The sequence below is a fragment of the Schistocerca serialis genome, chromosome 6, assembly GCF_023864345.2.
Source record: "Schistocerca serialis cubense isolate TAMUIC-IGC-003099 chromosome 6, iqSchSeri2.2, whole genome shotgun sequence".
Classification (NCBI taxonomy): Eukaryota; Metazoa; Arthropoda; class Insecta; order Orthoptera; family Acrididae; genus Schistocerca; species Schistocerca serialis.
Window position 1 is genome coordinate 713,347,206 of NC_064643.1, and position 25,433 is coordinate 713,372,638.

At 44.4% G+C, this 25,433-nt stretch overlaps 1 protein-coding gene across 1 annotated transcript in view; it reads left to right on the plus strand.

Annotated features, from left to right (window-relative positions):
* LOC126485043 (pickpocket protein 28-like) overlaps positions 1-25,433 on the plus strand; it is a 118,551-nt gene that overhangs the window by 59,993 nt on the left and 33,125 nt on the right. The window contains exon 5 of the mRNA XM_050108645.1: positions 5,909-6,060. Coding sequence (XP_049964602.1) covers positions 5,909-6,060 — 152 coding nt within the window. The remainder of the gene's footprint in view (positions 1-5,908; positions 6,061-25,433) is intronic.

The window sequence follows — 25,433 nt, forward strand, 5'->3', positions numbered from 1 at the left end:
AACAGGCGAGGCTGTGCCACCCGCACCCGGCCATTCGGTCCGAGGGGAGCTAGGAAACGCCTGAAAACCTAGTCCAGGGTGCACGTCAACATGCGGTGTATGCGCCCGCAAAGAGACAGGAGGGGCCGAAGGGTCGACCTCCATTGCGTCGGGGTACCCGACGCGCGAAGACGTCATGTGGTCCAGAGCGGGCAAGAGTTCCAAGGCGGAGGACAGCTGGTCACGGGAAGCGATCGGCGGCGCGTGACCCAGGGAGGCGCTTGGCGGCTGCAGCGAAGCGTCCACTGCGGGCGGCGCCGGCTGGAGGACAGGCGGCGGAGGCGGCGGCGGAGGCGGCAGCGGCGCGTCGCCATGTGGCAAAATGGAAGGCATCGTCGGTAACACCTGGGGATGAGGCGAGCCAGTATATGGGTCCCCAGGGCACTGACCGGACGGCACCGTCGCTGAAAGCAGACGGGGAGCGGCAGAACCCGTGCGACGACAGAGGCGCAGCTGATTGAGATGCCGACGCACCTCACCAGAAGCCCCCAAAACAAAATACATCGCGCGGCCGAGGCAGCGAAGAATGCGCCCTGCGAGCCAACGCCGTGAACCTCGATAGTTGCGATAGAATACAACGTCGCCTGGAGCAAAAGCAGAAGTCTGCCGCTGCGCAGGAACCTGATGCGGCGGATGCAGCAAAGACATCAAGGTTCGCTGAGGACGACCGTGGAGCAACTCAGCCGGCGAGCGACCATCTCGGGGCTGAGAGCGATACGATGACAAAAAGAGCAACAACGTGTCCTCCCGAGAATGCGACTCTTTCAACTTCAACATCTGTGACTTGAAAGTCCGGACCAATTGTTCAGCGGCACCGTTTGACTGAGGCGAAAACGGCGCGGATGTCAGATGTTGAATACCATTGGCCTGGCAGAATGACAAATTCTGCAGACATGAATTGTGGACCATTGTCGGAAACAATAGTCTGCGGAAGACCTTCAATGCAAAAGATAGCAGACAACGCTTGGATGGTGGCAGTTGACGTCGTGGAAGACATCCGGACAACAAAAGGAAAATTACTGAAGGCATCTACCAGAACCAACCATCGAGCATTCCAGAATGGACCAGCAAAATCGATGTGCAAGCGTTGCCAAGGGGAAGTACCTTTCGGCTTCCTCTCATTGTGTCTAGGCTGTCTTGTCTAGACACAACAAAATCGACACCTCCTTTCCAGGTGTACTAATTTATTTTTTTCGGCAGTATATCTTGACAATACTTCATGTTCACGTGTACATTATCACTATGAGTAACAATACTTCCCATTTGTTAGCGAATACAGTTCGCTTCTATTAAAATACTTTCATCTGGTCCTTCATAATATTCAAACAACATTACAATAAAACATTAGTAGAAACATTACCACTATCAGCATAACACGATTCACTTGACGATACTGCAGTGCCTGGTTGATTACGAGGATCGCAATATACGTCCTCTGGCTCGTGTCTTTGCTGGCGACAATCACCTGCCCGGCAATAATGCGCGCTAATCATATGTTCACACATTGCTTAAGGTGGAATGACAGTAAGCTCACAAGAAATTTTGGTGTCTTGCCATGACAGGAGATAAAAATTATAGGTAAGTACCTTCAAAAATTCTTATTAATCTTTAGTGAGGCATTTACCGTACAAACGCCTATGACTGATACACTCTAGTGCAATTCTTTTCCTTGATTAGTGACCAAGTTACGAATTTTCGTAAGAATGCTTTTCAAATGCTGTACTTCTCTGAACTGCAAATTTTCGGGATGTTATGTTAAAGCGATGTACTATGTACTGATGCAAAGCAATCATCATAATTATTATTATTACATTAAAATATTTTATGTATTTTGTTGTTATTAACATTAAAATGGTAGCCGTCTGTGGCACGTTAAACATGTGGGTGACCGATAGTAATATTCGCAGGACAGGAGGGGGTGGGAGACGGAAACAAACTGTGATCCCCCGCCTACTCGCAGAATCGAACCCTGGAACCTCGACTGTCTGTCCCTGCAGCTAGATAACGGCTGTACATAGAAGCATCAGAGATAAGACTGTGGACTATTTTGGCACTGTTCTGTGACGCCGTGACTTCTGGCCAGCATCCAAACTGCCGCGACAGTGAAACGGCACAGAGAAGCAAACGTATTATGTACAGGGTGATTCGTGGGTTTAATGTATGAATCAAAATAAGAGTGAAACGTTGAATAAAGTTTTTTGTTACACTGTTAGTTTCCGAGTTATTATGCAGGGTGTCGTTTGCGGTAGGCATTACATCACTGGTCAGTACTGGCTTTTTGCGTGTCGCGTTCTTCTGCATAACGACTCATGTTCCTTTGTCGACGGTGGCCCCGCACTTTTCAGCCGGGAGGCAAGAAAGTATCTCAGAGTTGCTTATCCTGATAAGTGGACAGGTCTTACAGGACGAGTTACTTGGCTCCCAAATCTCTGGACCTTAACCCCCCCCCCCCCCCCCCCCCCCGTACCTTTGGGGCTACAAGAGGGAGTTCGCGTATAGAGTTGGAACTAAGAATGCAGCACAACTTCAGCAGCGAATTGAAAATAGCTGCGCAACTGTGCAGAATGATAAAACAGAGCGTGCAACATTCCGAGAGCGGTGAGAAGTCTAGCACATCAATGTCTACGTTTACATGGATATCATTTTGAACATGCCCTGGGGGAAGCGTACAGTAGATACTCGATACATCTACACGGATACTCTGCAAATCACATTCAAGTGCCTGGCAGAGGGTTCATCGAACCACCTTCACAATTCTCTATTATTTCAATCTCGTATAGCGCGCGGGAAGAATGAACACCTATATCTTTCCGTACGAGCTCTGATTTCCTTTATTTTAACATTGTGATCGTTCCTCCCTATGTAGGTCGGAGTCAACAAAATATTTTTGCATTCGGGGGAGATAGTTGGAGATTATAATTTCGTGAGAAGATCCCGTCGCCTTTCTTTTAATGATTTCCAGCCCAGATCCTGTATCACTTCTGTGACACTCTCTCCCATAATTCGCGATAATACAAAACGTGCTGCCTTTCTTTGAACTTATTCGATGTACTCCGTCAGTCCTATCTGGTAAGGATCCCACACCGCGTAGCAGTATTCTAAAAGAGGGCGGACAAGCGTAGTGTAGGCTGTCTCCTTAGTATGTCTGTTACATTTTCTAAGCGTCCTGCCAATAAAACGCAGTCTTTGGTTAGCCTTCCCCACAACATTTTCTATGTGTTCCTTCCAATTTAAGTTGTAAATAATTGTAATACCTAGGTATTTAGTTGAATTTACGGCTTTTACATTAGACTGATTTATCGTGTAGCCGAAGTTTAACGAGTTCCTTTTAGCACTCATGTGGATGATCTCACGCTTTTCGTTATTTAGGGTCAACTGCCACTTTTCACACCATTCAGATATCTTTTCTAAATCGTTTTGCAGTTTGTTCTGGTCTTCTGATGACTTTATTAGTCGATAAACGACAGCGTCATCTGCAAACAACCGAAGACGGCTGCTCAGATTGTCTCCCAAATCGTTTATATAGATAAGGAACAGCAAAGGGCCTATAACACTACCTTGGGGAACGCCTGAAATCATTTCCGTTTTACTCGATGACTTTCCGTTAATTACTACGGACTGTGACGTCTCTGACAGGAAATCACAAATCCAGTCACATAACTGAGATGATATTTCATAAGCACGCAATTTCACTACGAGCCGCTTGTGTGGTACAGTGTCAAAAGCCTTCCATAAATCCGGAAATACGGAATCAATCTGAAATCCCTTGTCAATAGCACCCAACACTTCATGTGAATAAAGAGCTAGTTGTGTTTCACAGTAACGATGTTTTCTAAACCGATGTTGACTGTGAGTCAACATTCATAATATTTGAATACAATATACGTTCTAAAGTCCTGCTGCATATCGACGATAACGATATGGGCCTGTAATTTATTGGATTACTCCTACTACCTTTGTTGATTATTGGTGTGACCTGTGCAACTTTCCAATATTTGAGTACGGATCTTTCGTCGAGCGAACGGTTGTATATGATTGTTAAGTACGGAGTTGAGGCATCAGCAGACTCCGAAAGGAACCTAATTGGTATATTGGACCAGACTACTTGCTTCTATTAAGTGATTTAAGTTGCTTCACTCCGAGGATATTTACTTCTACGTTACTCATGTTGACAGCTGTTCTTGATTCGAATTCTGGTATATTTACTTCGTCTCCGTTTGTGAAGGCATTTCGGAAAGCTGTGTTTAGTAACTCTGCCTTGGCAGCACTGTCTTCGATAGCATCTCGATTGCTATCGCGCAGAGAAGGTATTGATTGTTTCCTGCTGCTAACATACTTCACATACGACCAGAATCTCTTTGGATTTTCTGCCAGTTTTCGAGAAAAGTTTCGTTGTGGAAGCTGTTATAGGCATCTCGCATTTAAGTCCGCGCTAAATTCCGAACTTCTGTAAAAGATCGCCAATCTTGGAGATTTTGTGTCTGTTTAAATTTGGCATGTTCGTTTCGTTGTTTCTGCAACAGTGTTCTAACCCGTTTTGTGTACCAAGGAGCATCAGCTCAGTCGTTTCTTAATTTATTTGGTATAAATCTCTCAATTGCTGCCGATACTATTTCTTTGAATTTAAGCCACATCTGGTCTACACTGATATTATTAATTTGGAATGAGTGGAGATTGTCTCTTAGGAAGGCGTCAAGTGAATTTTTATCTGCTTTTTTGAATAGGTATATTTTTCGGCGAGTTCTCGAGGATTTGTAGGATTTCGGCTCCCTTTGTATTGTTGGTTTCTGAGAAGAATAGATTTTGTGTTCTACTTGTGATCCCTACTCTACTGCATAAGTCTGAAATATATCAATGTCAGATAAAATTTAATTAACATATTACTGTTATTTTGATAGATACATTTAACCAAGAGGTGTGTACAGTTATTTTGAATCACGCTGTATAGAAACTGCTACAGTCACAGTGTTTCCTGATGCTCTCTAAGCGCTAAATCAGCAGTTTAACAAAATTGTAGACATTTACTTCTAGAAATTCGTGGGAATTTTGTAATTTTTTATGAGTTTCTACCGCAGATGGGGGGCGAGGACCAGTAATCCCTGTTGACAACTCTCTAGTGACCCCCATGTGGTGACTATCAAAACATAATCACTTTACAGAAGATATCTGACATTGTAAGAATAGGAGATGGTGACCGTAAGCAGATAATCAAATATTAAATTATATCAAAATCTCTAAAACTTATTAAAATTCTCAAAACGTTTCTATACATTGGCTCAATTGCATTTAACAAACTCATGACCAGTTTCGGTAGCTGAAGTACCGTCTTCAGATCTGAGAGCAGACAAACCGAAAGAAAAATTTCCGTAAGTCACAAATTACGTAAAAGTTGCTGTTATCCAACTTTTAAAAATTTACAGGGGGTTAAGATACCACATGTAGTATTCTAAATGCAAGACTCGAGATTAAAAATAAGAATGTTGCGGACCATGCACACTGCTAGTTACATTTATAATACCACATGTGATATCGTAATTCGCCGTAAAGTTTTAAAAGTAGGCCAATAGAAAATTTTACATAACTGGTTACTTACGGCAGTTTTTTAATTGGTTTGTCTCTTCTCAGGTCTGAAGATGGTAGTTAAGCTACCGACAATGGTCGTCACTTTGCAAACATTTTTTAATGTTAAATGCAGTATATGTAAAACTTTTGAAGATTTTAAAAGGTTTTAAAGAAAGTTTTTACAATTTATGTAATTTTATATTTGACTAACAATCACCTTAGTTCAAAGCTTCCATATGTGATACTGTGAGGCTGCTACACGTGGTAAAGGGGGAACCTGGTGCGGTGACTGGGTTGACGGTTGCAGGTGGCTCCTAGCCTCTGGGACACTGTACGTCGCTGCCGGTGGCAGTCCAAGGACATCTCGTGTGGCGAGCTTTTCGACACGATCATCACAGACGAGGGCGTCTGCTACACGTTCAACGGCATCGAGTACGAGGACTTCTTCACCGAGAATGCGTAAGGCTTGACTTAATTGCAACCCTGTCTGCTATCTCTAACATCACTTTCAAAGTCACCAAACGACATTTCTCTTGATGCTTCTTGTTGCTGTGATCTGTTCAAGTCACAAAGGTTGTAAGACTGCAGTCTACATTTACAAGCAGAAGGGTACCATCTGTAATGAAATGGCTTAGCATTTTTTCGAGTCAGCAGACTTTCTTTTTAAGTACACACAAGGAAACTGAAACTGTAGAAATTCTTATATTAGGAGGCCTCTGAAGCCCACCATATTTTTGATGAGCCACAAAGAGGGCAAGTTGTACCACAACACATAGACTGCGGAGGTCAATGAACTGTGCGCCATCCGAAGCGTTGCTTGCTCAGGTAGTAGATGAGCATAAACACGGCACTTGATCAGCTGCACATCAAATCTATGTTGCGCATGGTAATAAGTGGACAGTAGTACGGGAACAGTAACTGCACCCTCACAATTCACATAATCTGGAAGCTTCAAATACTACTTAATTCATTCCTTTCGTCATGATGATATAGTAGGTATTGCAATATTCTATTGTTGACTTTCATTTCTCCACATATGTATTTTTATCCGTTGAAACCTTCTTCGCCAGATAAGAAACAGTAGTCGCAAAAGACACGTATGACATGTTCAGCATCCACACCATTCACTTGTGAATGGTCATCAACAAGGACCTGAAATGAACTTTTGGGCAGCATAGCCAGTGATTTCTCCCCCCATGATCCATGAGCCTTGCTGTTGGTGGGGAGGCTTGCGTGCCTCAGCGATACAGGTCAGTGAACTGTATGCCATCCGAGGCAGTGCTTGCTAAGGTAGCAGATGAGCTCTGACTCAGCACTTGATCAACTGCACGTCAAATCCAAACCATAACGGAGGGCTGTCTGTTCAGAGACCAGACAAACATGTGGTTCCTGAAAGGGGCAGCAGTCTTTTCAATAGTTGCAGGGGCAACAGTCTGGATGATTGACTGACCTGGCCTTGTAACATCAACCAAAACAACCTCTCTGTGCTGGTACTGCGAATGGCTGAAAGCAAGGAGAAACTATAGGCGTAATTTTTCCCACGGTCATGCAGCTTTAGTGTGTGGTTAAATGATGATGGCGTCCTCTTGGGTAAAACGGATAGGTTAAAGTTAGATATAGTGGGAATTAGTGAGGTTCGGTGGCAGGAGGAACAAGACTTCTGGTACTGAGTTATAAATACAAAATCAAATAGGGGTAATGCATGAGTTAGTTTAATAATGAATAAAAAATAGGAGCGCAGATAAGCTACTACGAACAGCACAGTAAACGCATTATTGTAGCCAAGACAGACAAGAAGCCCACGCCCACCATAATAATACAAGTTTATATGTCAACCAGCTTGGCAGATGATGAAGAGATTGAAGAAATGTATGATGCGATAAAAGAAATTAGATAGTTAAGGGAGAGGAAAATTTAATATTCATGGGGGACTGGAATTCGATACTAGGAAAAGAAATAGAAGAAAAAGTAGTAAGTGAATATGGACTGGGGGGTAAGGATTGAAAGAGGAAGCCGCCTGGTAGAATTCTGCACAGAGTATAACCTAATCGTAGCTAACACTTGGTTTAAGAATCATGAAAGAAGGTTGTATACGTGGAAGAGGCCTGGAGACATTGGTCGGTTTCAGATAGATTATAAGATGGTAAGACAGAGACTTAGAAACCCGGTTTTAAATTGTAAGACATTTCCAGGGGTAGATGTGGACTCTGAACACAATTTATTATTTATTAGATTAAAACTGAAGAAACTGCAAAAAGGTGGGAATTTGAGAAGATGGGATCTGGATAAATTGAAAGAAACAGAGGTTGTAGAGAGTTTCAGGGAGAGCATAAGGGAACGATTGCTGGAATGGGGGAAAAAAATACAGCAGAAGAAGAATGGGTAGCTTTGAGAGATGAAATAGTGAAGGCAGCAGCGGATCAAGTATGTGAAAAGACGAGGGCTCGTAGAAATCCTTGGGTAACTGAAGAGATATTGAAGTTAATTGATGTAAGGAGAAAATATAAAAATGCAGTAAATGAAGCAGGCAAAAAGGAATACAAATGGCTCAAGAATAAGATCGACAGGAAGTGCACAATGGCTGAGCAGTGATGGCTACAGGACAAATGCAAGAATATAGAGGAATATATCACTAGAGGTAAGATAGACACTGCCTACAGGCAAATTAAAGAGACCTTTGGAGAAAACAAAACCACCTGTATGAATTTCAAGAACGCACATGGAAAAACAGTCCTAAGCAAAGAAGGGAAAGCAGAAAGGTGGAAGGAGTATATAGAGGGACTATAGAAGGGCGATGTACTTGAGGGCAATATTATGGAAATGGAAGAGGGCGTAGACGAAGATAAAATGGGAGATATGATACTGCGTGAAGAATTTGATAGAGCACTGAAAGACCTAAGTCGAAACAGGGCCTCGGGAGCAGACAACATTCCATAAGATAGCCTTGGGAGAGCCAGCCATGACAAAACTCTACCATCTGGTGAGTAAGATGTATGGGACAGGTGAAATACCCTCAGACTTCAAGAAGAATACAATAATTCCAATCCTAAAGAAAACAGGTGTTGACAGGTGTGAAAATTACCGAACTATCAGTTTAACAAGTCACAGCTGCAAAATACTAACACGAATTCTTTACAGACGAATGGAAAAACTGGTATATGCCGACCTCGGGGAAGATCAGTTTGGATTCCGTAGAAATATTGGAACACGTGAGGCAATACTGACCCTACGACTTATCTTAGAAGGAAGATTAAGGAAAGGCAAACCTACATTTCTAGCATTTGTAGACTTAGAGAAAGCTTTTGACAATGGTAGAAGCAGACCTCGGGGAAGATCAGTTTGGATTCTGTAGAAATATTGGAACACGCGAGGCAATATTGACCCTACGACTTATCTTAGAAGAAAGATTAAGGAAAGGCAAACCTATATTTCTAGCATTTGTAGACTTAGAGAAAGCTTTTGACAATGTTGAATGGAATACTCCCTTTCAAATTCTGAAGGTGGCAGGGGTAAAATACATGGAGCGAAAGGCTATTTACAATTTGTACAGAAATCAGATCGCAGTTATAAGAGCCGACCGCTGTGGCCGAGCGGTTCTAGGCGCTTCAGTCCGGATCCGAGCTGCTGCTACCGTCGCAGGTTCGAATCCTGCCTCGGGCATGCGCGTGTGTGATGTCCTTAGGTTAGTTAGGTTTAAGTAGTTCTAAGTCTCGCGGACTGATGACCTCAGATGTTAAGTCCCATAGTGCTTAGAGCCATTTGAACCATTTTGAGAAGTTATAAGAGCCGAGGGGCACGAAAGGAAAGCAGTTGTTGAGAAGGGAGTGAGACAGGGTTGTAGCCTGTCCCCGATGTTATTCAGCTTGTAGGTTGAGGAAGCAGTAAAGGAAACAAAAGAAAAATTTGGAGTAGGAATTAAGATCCATGGGAAAGAAATAAAAAAGGTTGAGGTGTGCAGAAGACATTGTAATTCTCTCAGAGACAACAAAGAACTTGGAAGAGAAGTTGAGCCGAATTGGCAGTGTCTTGAAAGGAGGATACAAGATGAAAATCAACAAAAGTAAAAAAAAAAAAAAAATGACGGAATGTAGTCGAATTAAATCAGGTGATGATGAAGGAATTATATTCGGACATGTGACACTTAAAAGAGCTGTTGAATTTTTCTATTTGGGGAGCAAAATAACTGATGATGGTCGAAGTAGAGAGGATATAAAGATGTAGATTGGCTATGGCAAAGAAAGCGTTGCTGAAGAAGATAAATTCGTTAACATCGAGTACAGATTTAAGTGTCATGAAGTCTTTTCTTAAAGTGTTTGTATGGAGTGTAGCCATGTATGGAAGTGAAACATAGACGATAAATAGTTTAAACGAAAAGAGAATAGAAGCTTTCGAGATGTGGTGCTACAGAACGATCTCGTAATGTGGATCAAGTAACTAATGAGGAGGTACTGTATAGAGTTTGGGAGAAGAGGAATTAGTGGCACAACGTGACTAGAAGAAGTGATCGGTTGGTCGGACACATTCTGAGGCGTCAACGGATCACCAGTTTAGTACTGGAGGGAAGCATGGAGTGTAAAAATCGTAGAGGGAGACCAAGGGATGAATACACTAAACAGATTCAGAAGGATGCAGGTTGCGGTAGGTACTCGGAGATGAAGAAGCTTGCACAGGATAGAGTAGCACGAAGAGCTGCATCATACCAGTCTCTGAACTGAAGACCTCAATAACAACAGCCAATGATTGGTTAGTAGGCCCGTATCAGTTGGATTTCCACCTAATTACCGCATTTTAGTGTTTACAAAATTGTTGAGGCTTTCGTGGCCACTTGTTGACAAACTGCCTACTGGCTTCTGTCTCGGGTTCTTCGGCCGACGTTCATCTAATGATTTTTCTGACGTTTCGCCAGCACGAGTGGCTGGCATTGTCAAAGCTTCACCCTCCATTGCCGGTGGTGAACTGGAGCCTAGCTCGCGGGCGCAGACTATATGTACCTGGCGCGCCAACGTCCGAGGGCTTCTCCTCGGTCATTTCCGGTGCGGTTCTCCTCTTCCTACCTGCGCCGGTCGTTCGCTGCAGTACGGGAAGCCAGGATCCGTTTACCTTAAGGCTTTCCTCTTTCTTGTTCAAACTGTTCGCGTGTTTTTGTATTTCTACAGCTTCTCTGAACAAGCGCGTGTGATAGCGGTTCTCTACAGCCAGAACTTCCGTGTCGGCGAATTTTATTACGTGGTCGGTCTCATTCAGTGCGTGTTCTGCCACGGCCGATTTCTCCACCTGCCCCAACCTGCAATGTCGCTTATGCTCCTTGATCCTGGTGTTAATGGATCGTCCAGTCATTCCGACATAAACTTTTCCGCATGTGCATGGTATGCGGTATATTCCCTACATTGCAAGTGGGTCTCTTTTCTCCTTCGCCGATCTGAGCCAAACACTCGGCGAAGTAAGAAACCAGAAAAAGAAATGTCGGGTACGGCCTTTCTGCCATAGATTCCCAGAGTGACGGACAGAATCGGCCGTATATTGCGCAAACATGGCGTAAAGACGATTTTCAAACCGACAAGGAAGATCAAAGAGTGTCTTAGATCGGCGAAGGAGAAAAGAGACCCACTTGCAATGTCTGGCTTCCCGCACTGCAGCGAACGACCGTCGCAGGTAGCAAGTGGGGAACCGCACCGGAAATGACCGGGGAGAAGCCCTCGGACGTTGGCGCGCCAGGTACATATAGTCTGCGCCCGCGAGCTCGGCTCCAGTTCACCACCGGCAATGGAGGGTGAAGCTTTGACAATGCCAGCCACTCGTGCTGGCGAAACGTCAGAAAAATCATTAAATGAACGTCGGCCGAAGAACCCGAGACAGAAGCCAGTAGGCAGTTTGTCATTTTAGTGTTTGTTTCTGAGGAATGTACTACCCACATTGTTCAGAGATATCCCATTTGATCTTGCTCATGTATGTGGTTCCATTATAATGGAGTCCTGGCTCACATTGAGAAGTGACATGCCGCTCTCTCACTTTAAAAACATTGTCGCTCAGATCAATATACTTTAGTTCATGATCTCGGTGTTCCCCAGTGCCACTTTTGCTATATATGGTTTACGACTTTTTTACATGGGGAAATTGTGTGCAAAATGTCTGTATAACTGCATGTGTAGCCTGTAGAGAACCTGCACCCAAGGGTTCACATTGGAGGCGATGGATAACAGGGAGAGAAATGAGTTGGGGCATAAATTCTAAGTGCACCAACCTGGCCATGTGAGTCATTCTGGGAAGCAGCACCAGTGGATCTTATCAGCAGAGGGACTTCTGGCCAAAGCTCTCTCCCCCTTCCACTTATGGTCGGACAGAAGGGCGCCAGTTCCCAAAACATTTTACGGAGCCAGGTGGCAGTCCATTGTGACGGCAGGTGGATGGCAGAAAATGGGTGGGGAAAGCCATTTAAGAGACACTGCTGTAAACTGAGCCTGGGACTATACGGATGGAGTAGCTGGTCTACATGTTTAGTGGAGGCAGAAATGTAACCCCCCTTTGACGCCAGGGAGTTACCAGCTTCTTTTAGCGAGCAGCAAAAACATATATTTCATGTGCACATCTGTCTGGGAAGCTTAACACTTCTTTCAGGAATTGGAAGTGGTCGTCCTCTAAAGATTAGATCACTCCGTAAATGAGGGACTGTGGTCCCGTCCATGTAGATATTTTTTGCCGAAACATGGCCATGCTTACTGTGAGAGAGACAGGAGAGATTTGGAGTCGCTGATTGGATCCTCTCAGGATGTGTAAAGTTGGGGCTTGCTCCCCCAGCATGGGAACCCCAGTGCTGTGTCTGGATTGGCTACCAGGCTAGCAAAACAATCAAGAGGGGAGATTCAATGGGTAGGGTATAATTTGATTGGTTTGTGGAATGTGGTGGCGGTTTCGGTTTTGCTAATTCGGCTCCTGTACCGAGGCTTAGTGGAAAGTGGTTGTGATTCTTTGTTTTTTTTTTTTTCATCTCCTGATTCCATCCTGGTGTAAGACTTCAGGTCTATCCTTGTGGATGAGACTGGTGGTCTGTATCTTACGATGGACTAAGAGCCAGTGGTAGTTTCCAACTGTGCTAACATTGTGTAACCTCCCCCTCACTTATCGACCTTAATGACAGTGAAAAATTAAACCGCGTGTACCTAATGGAAATTTGGGAAAAGCAATCGTCACCGAAGTTAATCTATCGGTAAAGAGGGAGGAAAGGGTTACATCTAAATGAAAGGAAAAATGCAAGTGAAACTGGTGGAAATTAATTTTGAAATAGGGATAAAGTTAATAAAGAAAGTAAATGTGCGGCCGTTACGTTAACAATTAACTAGCGGTAATTAGATATTTGAGATTTGGGGGAAATCACGGTCGCCAGTCCTAAGGACAATTACTATAGTAACTGAAAAAGCAAGGTAATTACACATATAATTTGCACTAGAAGCGTGGCAACTGAAGGTTGACACGTGTACTGTGAAAACTGAAAGTTTGTCAGAAGTAATAAATTTCGCTACACTCTGACTTTATTTAGCAAAAGAATTAATAAAACTGGAAAATCGAAAGTTAATTTAGTGACTGAAGTTAATAGTGAGCTTTCTTTCTGAAGCACATCGACATTAAGTAAAATAAGGTTAGTCTTGGACTACCTCAACAATCATTTCAAAAGCTACTTGAATCTACGCAATTTAGAAATAAGAGAATTAACTTTGAACTTGAATTAAATGATTCTGAACAATTAACAATAGTAAAATTTAGTACGTACCAAGCTGAGCTGCAGTCACAGGTAACTAAAATACGGTAACAAAACTCGCACTCTTAATTTGTGCTTGTGCAATCTAAATATTGTAGCCAGCTGAACTTTGAAATTAAAGCAGTGAAATCGAATGATGCTGGCGTTTGAGTTTCAACGACGCTCGGGCTCATTTCGGAAAAGGAAGGGACCCTGCTTGGCAGTGCAATTGGGACAATGAGCAACAAAGGTTCATGCTAAGTTGCTGTAATTTTGCGAGGCAAATGGAACAATTTGAAAAGCTGAGGTCTGCCATACAGTTCTGAAACTTTACGTGCTTTTAGTCTTCCTTGTTGGTTGATTGAAGGTTTGAAGCCGTCGATCGAGGAGGTGGCGACAGTCACTCATTGTTGGCCGTCGCTGTTGCAGAAGCTGGATGTAGGCGCGCCTTCTTCTCGACACGGTCACCAGGCGAAACGGGCTCTTGATGTGCGCCAGCTAATGCTTCCTGTCCGCGACACCATGTCAGAAACTATCATCGCAAGTCGAGCGCAATTACATGCTGCCAAACCCCGAAAGCGCAGCAACTCGCGGGAGCTTCACACCACACACCTGCTCCACTCGCTACTCCAGCCAGACTCCCCCATGCTCTGCCCGCGCTCCACGCGGCAGAGTTAACCCTACCAAAGATCCTACACACTTTGATTCTTCACACGACCTATCGATGTAATCGTTCGATAGCAGTTTTCCCTAGGCAAGACCCAGCGTAAAAATACAAATAATATTTACGAAACAAACCAATTATACATCGACATAAGTGCATAAATATATATATACAAACAGTAAAACAATTACAATATATAAAGAGACAGAAATGTCATATCTTGAGGTAACAAAACAAGGAAAAAAAATAATAGTACAATAGATGGAAATAGGAGGATATGCATTTCCGGCGTTACAATTGGTACATTTTTCATCTCCTGATTCCATCCTGGTGTAAGACTTCAGGTCTATCCTTGTGGATGAGACTGGTGGTCTGTATCTTACGATGGACTAAGAGCCAGTGGTAGTTTCCAACTGTGCTAACAGTCGTACAGCATGCCATCTCAGCCATCAAATGTGTCATGAGGGTGAACTTATTTGTCGTGAGTCGGCTGTCGGACGTCTGACAATTCCCGCACGCACTCTCGTGTTTGTGAGTCAAATTGGTTTGGCCAGACCAGTGAACGGGTGCACCTCACACTGAAATCTGCTCTGATAGGGAAGTTTCCCACAGTCTGATAATCAGGACGCCAGACTGCGTGGTTCGCATATTTTCGTGGACGCATCAGAACATACAGCTGCCGCAGCGCACCGCTTCTCGCCCACAGCGCACCGTTTTCTGCAGCTGCCTGAATCAAAGTAAAGGAGTAAAGTACTGCTGCACCGCCGTAGGTTTGTTAAATGACATTCACAGCTCCCTGTTCTCACGTGAATCACAGTTTGTGGTATACTTGGTCGTAGTTGATTCCATTTGAATAGAGATGGGCCTCACAGCGGACTTGTGTAAACAAAGCCAGATTGCGTTGTAAAAGGGCTTCATTAAGAGGAAAACTTGTATAGCTTCCACTCCAATGTATGTGAGAAGCCCTGCTAAACCCACAGGACAGGACAAGTAGTAGGAATTGTGGAAGGGGGCCAGTATGAGCGGCTGTCAGTTACACTTGCCCGCAGCTCGTGGTCGTGCGGTAGCGTTCTCGCTTCCCACGCCCGGGTTCGATTCCCGGCGGGGTCAGGGATTTTCTCTGCCTCGTGATGGCTGGGTGTTGTGTGATGTCCTTAGGTTAGTTAGGTTTAAGTAGTTCTAAGTTCTAGGGGACTGATGACCATAGATGTTAAGTCCCATAGTGCTCAGAGCCATTTGAACCATTTTCAGTTACACTCCAAACATAACACTTTCTTTAGTTGTCCAAACATAACAGCGCAATTTCTAAGCTTGACTATCGACAGAAAACGTCTTTAATTCTAAAACAGCTGAAGGCCCATGAATTAAATACAACTGCTATATATATATACATAACTTTTTTTTTTTTTTTTTTTTTTTTTGAGACAGAAGTTCCAAATGGTTCAAATGGCTCTGAGCACACTATGGGACTTAACTTCTGAGGTCACCAGTCCCCTAGAACTTAGAACTACTTAAGCCTGACTAACCTAAGGACATCACACACATCCATGCCCGAGGCAGGATTCGAACCTGCGACCGCAGCGGTCGCGCAGTTCCAGACTGTAGCGCCTAGAACCGCTCGGCCACTTCGGTCGGAGAGACAGAAGGCTGTAGGCTTTAACCTTAAATAGTATTTAAGGCCAAGCGATGTAAGACTTGACTAGTCAGATAGATTAAGTTTTTTTAAAGCGGCTCTAAAGGCCGCTAAATTTGAAACAACATAACTACAATAACCTTTCAATAGGCAGAAGGCCCAAGCTTTATCTTCAGACAATGTAAAACTTGCCCAATTTAGAAAAACTTACTTTTAAAACGGCTGAAGGCCTTTGATTTCAAAAACACAATTACAAGCTTACAAATTCCAACCATCGGCTATGAACCTTAGAAATACACAATTTAACGCCAAGAAGAAAGGCAGTACAGGCAACGGCGCTCAGAAGTTTCCATGGGGCTCGGTCTGCCCATGAAATCTTAACGTTCGCTTAGGTGAGACAAGAAGTCGACCCAACTGTACTCGATCCACCGGCAACACAACCAAGAGACAGTCAGGGACCCACCGACAAGACGACTTGCTAACCACCGACCAGTATACGAGAATTTCAAAACCAAAACGTTACAGACATAGCCACCCACACCCAAAATACATTAAGCTGTCAAAAACTACACACCATGTTGGACAGCGACAACAGGTGAGGAAAAGACACTGCCTGATTTTACGTCATCGACCAGGGCAGGTAACCGGAACACTAACGGCCACAAGGCAGAAAATTTCGCTGGTGCACTTGATTTTCAAACCGACAAATACAGTTAATTCCACGACACGGTGGCTAAATCTTCACCAACTCGAACACTCGCTGTTACTCCCAGGAATACCGCCAACAGCGAACCACCAACCAAGGGGACAACGTGAACAGATGTGGCTTGGGCAATTAAATCACCACTCAACTTTCATGTCCTGGGTCTGTGAGCCACAAACCTCGGTAGCACTCGGAACAGCCCCCACATGCTGCGACACTGCATAGAGACAGCCAGCAGGCCAGGCGAACTGTTCGGCGTGGAGACTCGCTTGCTGATCCACTCCAGCCGGTGGGAGTGGCAGAGCGGGTCTAGGCGCTACAGTCTGGAGCCAAGCGACCGCTACGGTCGCAGGTTCGAATCCTGCCTCGGGCATGGATGTGTGTGATGTCCTTAGGTTAGTTGGGTTTAATTAGTTCTAAGTTCTAGGCGACTGATGACCTCAGAAGTTAAGTCGCATAGTGCTCAGAGCCATTTGAACCATTTTTGATCCACTCCAACCGACGGACTGGCTCCACACTGCCAAGCCGAAACTATAATTACCAGACCAAAGATGGTATAGGGTGCAAATATCGATACACACCGCTGCTGCCACACGTAGAAAGAGGAGGAACCATAGCATAACCGCAATAACTGCGGGAAACCAAACGCAGAATAACAGCCAAGTTTCAAAGCAACGCATTAGCTGGGGTCAGCAAGACTCATTTTGCTTTGCCTATCAAACACCATTCCTCAACTAACTTGTCGTGTGTCATTTTTGTTTAAGATTTATCAGCTAGTTGTAGTAAGTAAAGGTTTAATAAAACTAGTCATGATTTTGTAAACTTAAATACGCCATTCATACTCCCTCTACTGTTCACTGTTTTTATACATGATCATTCTTATTAATTAGTTAATTTGATTATTAATTTCAGTTCTGGAAGTGATTATAGGCATAGGGCAACAAAACTGCCACGAATAAATTCACTAATCCATAAATGAAAATTAAGGATGTAGAACACGATTTGAAGGTTATTGCAACGAAAATAATTTTCTTTATGTAAAGATAATAACATTTAGCTTCACTCACACATATATTTATGTTTAATGCAAGCGACGGGTTGCAACATGACACACCTTCTTCGAAGAGATTTCGAGACTGCAGCCGGTAGTCGTAAACTTCACACCACGATATTTCGACTGGAACCTGCCAGTCACCTTCAGATGAGCCATGGATGATTGACGAAGACTTTTTATTTTTTCTTTATTGTTATTTTAGCACCTTATACAAAAGGTGGACTGGCAGCGGCAATATTATGCCGCTCTTCGGCCACAGTCAGTACAAAGAGAAACAATGAAGACACAGAAAAACATAACATAACGGTGGACCAAAAACAGTAGAGACAGGAGAAAAAACACGGAGCCGTTCACAGGTGTAGTAAAAAAATAAAAAAAACGATCAGCACTGTACACGAACACTGATGACTGAGAGAACATACGTGAACGATGGAGTGTGGTCTGGTGAAAACACGGAAGCACATACACAGAACTGATGGCGATGATCTCCGGCGAATTTTCACTTGACGTGTGCGAGTCCGGGGACCTGCCAAAAGGGGAAAAGGTGGGGGAGGAGGGAGAGGGGAGAGTGTAGATGCCAGTGGCAGTGGATGTGGGAGGGGGAGGAAAGAAGGGACGGGGGTAGGTGAAGCCCGGGGGGAGGAGGGAGGGGGGAAGGGAGGAGGGAGAGAAGGGAGAGAGGGTGCCCCAAGGAAACACAGGGAGGGGATAGGGAGGATAAAAGTTGATAGGAGGGAGGAGGGGTAGATGAAGGGGATGAGGGCATCATCAGGGAGGGGGAGTTGGTGGAAGCCACCTTGAGGGAGGGTATGGAGAGTGGAGAGATGGAGAGCAGGTGGGATGTGGGAATACAGGCACAGCAGCAGATGGCGTTGGGAGAGGATGGGAGAGACAAGAGGGTGAGGGGGATCAAGTTTACGGGAGGTGTAGAGGATCCGTATCCGTTTGAAGAAAAAGGAGGAGGTGTGGCAACGGAATAAGGTCATACAGGATCCACGTGGGGGAGGGGAGACGGATGCGATAGGCAAGGCGGAGAGCATGGCGTTCTAGGATTTGGAGGGATTTGTAAAAGGTAGGAGGGAAACGAAGACGTTCTCTGCTCCACCTTATATAGAGCACTGATAGTATTGCCGCGCATGCATCAGAGTCAACGGTGACGGAAGGACCACACCACCCGGCGGCAGCGTCCTCGCTAGTGGAACTACGAAGAACAGCTGTCTTTGGCGTTGTCGCTCACTGCAGTAATTGGAGTATTCTGGCGTCTTTGTCTGGAGAAAATTTCGGAGATGACGTTATTCCACACATTATCCAGCTGGTAGCCACTGTCACGGTTGATTAGCCGGCCGGTATGGTCGAGCAGTTCTAGGCGCTTCAGTCTGGAACCACGTGACTGCTACGGTCGCAGGTTCGAATCCTGCCTCGGGCATGTATGTGTGTGATGTCCGTAGGCTAGTTAGGTTTAAGTAGTTCTAAGTTGTAGGGGACTGATGACCTCAGATGTAAAGTCCCATAGTGCTCAGAGCCATTTGAACCATTTTTGAACAGTTCCTTAGATTTTCCGCGATGCGTGGTCCAACGGTGACGATAACCTGCAGTATATGTCTGGAGGTAGTGTATGGCGATTCCCAATAACGTTAGACATACCCAGTAGCCACCATTTTGTAACTGAAAACAAGGTCGCACAAGGACGAATATTTAGCCAACATTTCTCAAAGCCGTGGGAATACTGGATGTTGGTACCATCTGGTAGCGTTCAGTCAAGGCGCTCATGGTGGAGCACTTCCCATTTCTGTCAGCGAACAATGTTCATTTACTTTTACCTAACGTGTGCATGTTCCAGACCATAGCTTATGTACAGGGCAGCAACAACAACCTCATTGAACCGAGTAGTACTGTTACTTACACCTAAACTATCTACACTCCTGGAAATGGAAAAAAGAACACATTGACACCGGTGTGTCAGACCCACCATACTTGCTCCGGACACTGCGAGAGGGCTGTACAAGCAATGATCACACGCACGGCACAGCGGACACACCAGGAACCGCGGTGTTGGCCGTCGAATGGCGCTAGCTGCGCAGCATTTGTGCACCGCCGCCGTCAGTGTCAGCCAGTTTGCCGTGGCATACGGATCTCCATCGCAGTCTTTAACACTGGTAGCATGCCGCGACAGCGTGGACGTGAACCGTATGTGCAGTTGACGGACTTTGAGCGAGGGCGTATAGTGGGCATGCGGGAGGCCGGGTGGACGTACCGCCGAATTGCTCAACACGTGGGGCGTGAGGTCTCCACAGTACATCGATGTTGTCGCCAGTGGTCGGCGGAAGGTGCACGTGCCCGTCGACCAGGGACCGGACCGCAGCGACGCACGGATGCACGCCAAGACCGTAGGATCCTACGCAGTGCCGTAGGGGACCGCACCGCCACTTCCCAGCAAATTAGGGGCACTGTTGCTCCTGGGGTATCGGCGAGGACCATTCGCAACCGTCTCCATGAAGCTGGGCTACGGTCCCGCACACCGTTAGGCCGTCTTCCGCTCACGCCCCAACATCGTGCAGCCCGCCTCCAGTGGTGTCGCGACAGGCGTGAATGGAGGGACGAATGGAGACGTGTCGTCTTCAGCGATGAGAGTCGCTTCTGCCTTGGTGCCAATAATGGTCGTATGCGTGTTTGGCGCCGTGCAGGTGAGCGCCACAATCAGGACTGCATACGACCGAGGCACACAGGGCCAACACCCGGCATCATGGTGTGGGGAGCGATCTCCTACACTGGCCGTACACCACTGGTGATCGTCGAGGGGACACTGAATAGTGCACGGTACATCCAAACCGTCATCGAACCCATCGTTCTACCATTTCTAGACCGGCAAGGGAACTTGCTGTTCCAACAGGACAATGCACGTCCGCATGTATCCCGTGCCACCCAACGTGCTCTAGAAGGTGTAAGTCAACTACCCTGGCCAGCAAGATCTCCGGATCTGTCGCCCATTGAGCATGTTTGGGACTGGATGAAGCGTCGTCTCACGCGGTCTGCACGTCCAGCACGAACGCTGGTCCAACTGAGGCGCCAGGTGGAAATGGCATGGCAAGCCGTTCCACAGGACTACATCCAGCATCTCTACGATCGTCTCCATGGGAGAATAGCAGCCTGCATTGCTGCGAAAGGTGGATATACACTGTACTAGTGCCGACATTGTGCATGCTCTGTTGCCTGTGTCTATGTGCCTGTGGTTCTGTCAGTGTGATCATGTGATGTATCTGACCCCAGGAATGTGTCAATAAAGTTTCCCCTTCCTGGGACAACGAATTCACGGTGTTCTTATTTCAATTTCCAGGAGTGTATTTCCCGACGTCACGCAAAACAAGTGGAGCGAGAACTGAGAACCACGATGACAGAATATTCACACTATAGCCCGTATTTTTTCTCATTCACTCCTGAAGACATTTCTACAGCTTTGCATTAAATCAGATAAACCTCCACATTTTGATGACATACAACCTGAATTCTTCTTGTACTGTGATAAACATGCTAAAAACATTTCTAACCCAAATTTTTCTAATATTCTGAAGCAGGATTCATTCCATGGTTTACGAAACAGAGAATATCGGCATTTGAAAACCTCGAAGTTATCGCCCTATCGGTCTTCTGAGTATAATTTACAAATTACTTGAGAGACAGCTATGTTATGCAATACGTATCGAGATACTTAGAAAGATTTGTGCCGAATAGGTGAGATTCCAACCAAACCTTAGCTGTGTGGATCAAGCACTTTCATTGACAACTTACTCTCAGAAGCTGGCTTCCAGAAATATAAGAAAACAAGCAACAACAAGCATCTGGCAATTCATGAGAACATACCTACTGTCCCAATCAACAGACTCCGCTACAGACATCTCCCACTCAGAACAGCTAACAACCTGGCGAACCAGAACTTAAATCTGCACGACGTTTGGAGGCAAGATCGGTATAATGAGGTGCATCAGAGTTCCAGAGCTTTCTCCAAGCCGACATCAAGCCTTGGAAACCTGATCTGCTGCGGAGAAGATTTAACATCATCTGGGCCAACAACAGCAGTTCTGTGACCTACTATACATTTACAAAATTACTCTGCAATTCACAGATAAGTAAAGGGTTCATCGAACCGCCCTTGAATTATCTCTCTACCATTCCATTCTCTAATAGCGCTCGAGAAAAACGAACACTTACATTTTTCCATGCGAGCTCTGATTTATCTTATTTTACTATGGAGATCATTTCTCGCAGTGTAGGCCCAACAAAATATTTTCACACTCTGATGAGAAAGTTGGTGACAGAAATTTCATGAGAAGGTCCTGCCGCAACGAAAAACGCGTTTGTTTTAATGCTGCCACCCCAATTGCTATATCATATCCGTGGCATTATCTATGTGATCTTCCCCATTTAAGTTATTCGTGATTGTAGCCCTTAAGTTATTAGTTGAGTTTGCAGCCTTGAGATCTGTGAGAAATATCATGTAGCTGAAATTTAGCGGATTCTTTTTAGTGTTTATGTGGATGAGTTCGCACTTTTCATTATTTAGATGGCCACTATTTACACCAATTGATATCTTGTCTAAATCATTCTGCAATTCGTTTTGATCACCTGATGTCTTTACATTACGGTAAATGACGGCATCATTTGCAAACAGTCTAAGAGGATTGCTCAGATTATCTCCTAAATCGTTTATATTGATCAGGAACAATAGAGGGCCTATAAAGCATCCTTAGGGAACGCCAGAAATTGCTTCTGCTATATTCGAAATCATTCTGTCTGTTACTATGAACAGTGACCTTTCTGACAGGAAATCATGGATCCAGTCGCACAACTGAGACGACACCCCAATAAACACGTAATTTGATTAGAAGTTGCTTGTGAGGAACAGTGCCAAAAGCGTTCAGGAAATCTAAAAATGTGGAATCAATTTGACATCTCCTGTCGATAGCATTCAGAGAGTTAGTTGTGTTTCACAAGAAAGATATTTTCTGAATCCATGCTGTCTATTTGTCAACAAATAGTTTCTCTCTACCGTTACATTCTCTAATAGCGCTCGAGAAAAACGAACACTTAAATCTTTCCATGCGAGCTCTGATTTATCTTATTTTACTATGGAGATCATTTCTCGCAGTGTAGGCCCAACAAAATATTTTCACACTCTGATGAGAAAGTTGGTGACAGAAATTTCATGAGAAAGTCCTGCTGCAACGAAAAACGCATTTGTTTTAATGCTGCCACCCCAATTGCTATACCATATCCGTGGCATTATCTATGTGATCTTCCCCATTTAAGTTATTCGTAATTGTAGGCCCTAAATGTTTAGTTGAGTTTGCAGCCTTGAGATCTGTGAGAAATATCATGTAGCTGAAATTTAGCGGATTCTTTTTAGTGTTTATGTGGATGAGTTCGCACTTTTCATTATTTAGATGGCCACTATTTACATCAATTGATATCTTGTCTAAATCATTTTGCAATTCGTTTTGTTCGATTCCCGGCGGGGTCAGGGATTTTCTCTGCCTCGTGATGACTGGGTGTTGTGTGATGTCCTTAGGTTAGTTAGGTTTAAGTATTTCTAAGTTCTAGGGGACTGATGACCATAGATGTTAAGTCCCATAGTGCTCAGAGCCAATTCGTTTTGATCACCTAATGTCTTTACATTACGGTAAATGACAGCAACATTTGCAAACAGTCTAAGAGGATTGCTCAGATTATCTCCTAAATCGTTTATATAGATCAGGAACAATAGAGGGCGTATAAAACATCCTTAGGGAACGCCAGAAATTGCTTCTGCTTTATTCGAAGTCATTGTGTCTGTTACTATGAACAGTGACCTTTCTGACAGGAAATCATAGATCCAGTCGCACAACTGAGACGACGACCCAATAAGCACGTAATTTGATTAGAAGTTGCTTGTGAGTAACAGTGTCAAAAGCCTTCAGGAAATCTAAAAATGTGGAATCAATTTGACATCTCCTGTCGATGGCATTCAGAGAGTTAGTTGTGTTTCACAAGAAAGATATTTTCTGAATCCATGTTGTCTATTTGTCAACAAATAGTTTTCGTCGAGGTAATTCATAATGCTCGAGCACAATGTATGTTCTTAAACACCAGTGCTAATCAACGTTAGTAACTTGGGTCTGTAATTCAATAGAGTACTCCAATTTCCCCTGTTGGTTATTGGTGTGACTTGTGCAAGCTTCCAGTCTTTAGGTTCGGGTCTTTCTACGAGCGAGCAGTTTGTGAGGTAACAGGCGAGTTGTCGAACCCTGAAAATCTTCTAAGTTCAGAGTTGGCGTGGCCTAGCTGGGGACTCGCGGCGGGTCACGGCCCGGCACCAGCCATGTGGTGCCGAACATTAGCAACTGCGTGATGCCGCACAATGGCAGTCCAGCCACGTGGCTGGGAATTCCAATGTGACGCTGTGCTGATGAAGGAGACACACTGGGAGTGCCAAAGATGGCGGGCTTTGTGATACCTTAATGGCAGACATTTCACAGTTTGCATAGAAATTAGTAGTAGCCAGATGAATCATGATACCTCAAAAAGAAACATGTACATTACTATTATTTGCACAATGATTATGATGGTGTAATCAGATATTCAATACCTTTATTAGTTTAACGTTTAGTATCTGACAGTAAATTATACAAGTAACAGACAGGAACGAATTTCCAAAATCTAAACGCTTCACCCGATTTCGTCGATCGACGTGTCTTTAGAAAGCTATTAGTGTAAACCTAGGTTGGTATAAATTACAGGCATGTAACTTGAATAGTACATGAGTTATTCGAGGGGAAAGTGACCGATTACTATCGATCGCGTCAGGCCGTTATTACTCCACAGTTACACGAGAAAACGGTAGCAGCATGCTTATAGATATATTTATTCATCTATGTCTTTGTTTATGTCCGATATATATTATTCATGGTTCAAAATGGTTCAAATGGCTCTGAGCACTATGGGACTCAACATCTTAGGTCATAAGTCCCCTAGAACTTAGAACTACTTAAACCTAACTAACCTAAGGACAACACACACACACCCATGCCCGAGGCAGGATTCGAACCTGCGACCGTAGCAGTCCCGCGGTTCCGGACTGCAGCGCCAGAACCGCACGGCCACCGCGGCCGGCTATTATTCATGAAGAAATTGGTTAAATATTAACTGTGTTTTAGAAAGCACAGAGACATTAGACTACTGGCCTACCTTGTGTTCTGTTCCTTTAATATATGTTTACTTAATTTGTTTATGTATTTAATAATGTGTGTTAGAGCGTGTTTATGGTCCATCTGTAGGAATATTTCTTTAATTTCTAGTTATTTAAATGTGAATCCAGTATTTCGTATGATTGTGAGTGTACATCGGCTTGGAGACATGGAGGGAGCACTCTAGCCAATCACAGCACACGTTACCAAGAGAGACGTATGGAGGTTGTGGAGGAGCATCGTTTCCAGAGAGGACACCAGGTAGTTCTGAAGAGTTCGGCGCGAGGTACGGTCGCACAGGACACAGGAAGTGCTGGACGCGACGGCGCGACGGACGCACAGTGGCGGCGGGAGAGACTTGGAGAGTGTGGGGCGGTTTGCGCATGGTCACAGCAGATAGAAATACTTTGAAGTGCCGACTTGTGCACTTGTAAGATTTCCGTGGCCTCTGCAGTGAAGATGTAGTGTGTGTTTAGAAGTGAATATCTCACGAGCTATGCTGTGCTTCATAGCTAATTACGTGCAGTGGGAATCTATTGTTTCCCTGTTATTCAACTTATATTTTATTTAATTGCTGGACCATCGACACCAATAAGTGTTTTGCAGAAATGTACCGCATTCTCAAAAGTACTTCTACTATCGTCCTCATCATTTAAAGTCGTTAAGATAGTACCTGCAGATTTTATTCAATTGAAATCTTTCATTTATAAACGTCTACATTACGTACAAAATTCGCAATTTCCGAGTGACAGGAACCTTCGACCAATCGATTCGTGTGTATATTCATATTGTGTACTGTAGACTCAGCAGTATTTGGCTTGTAATGCGG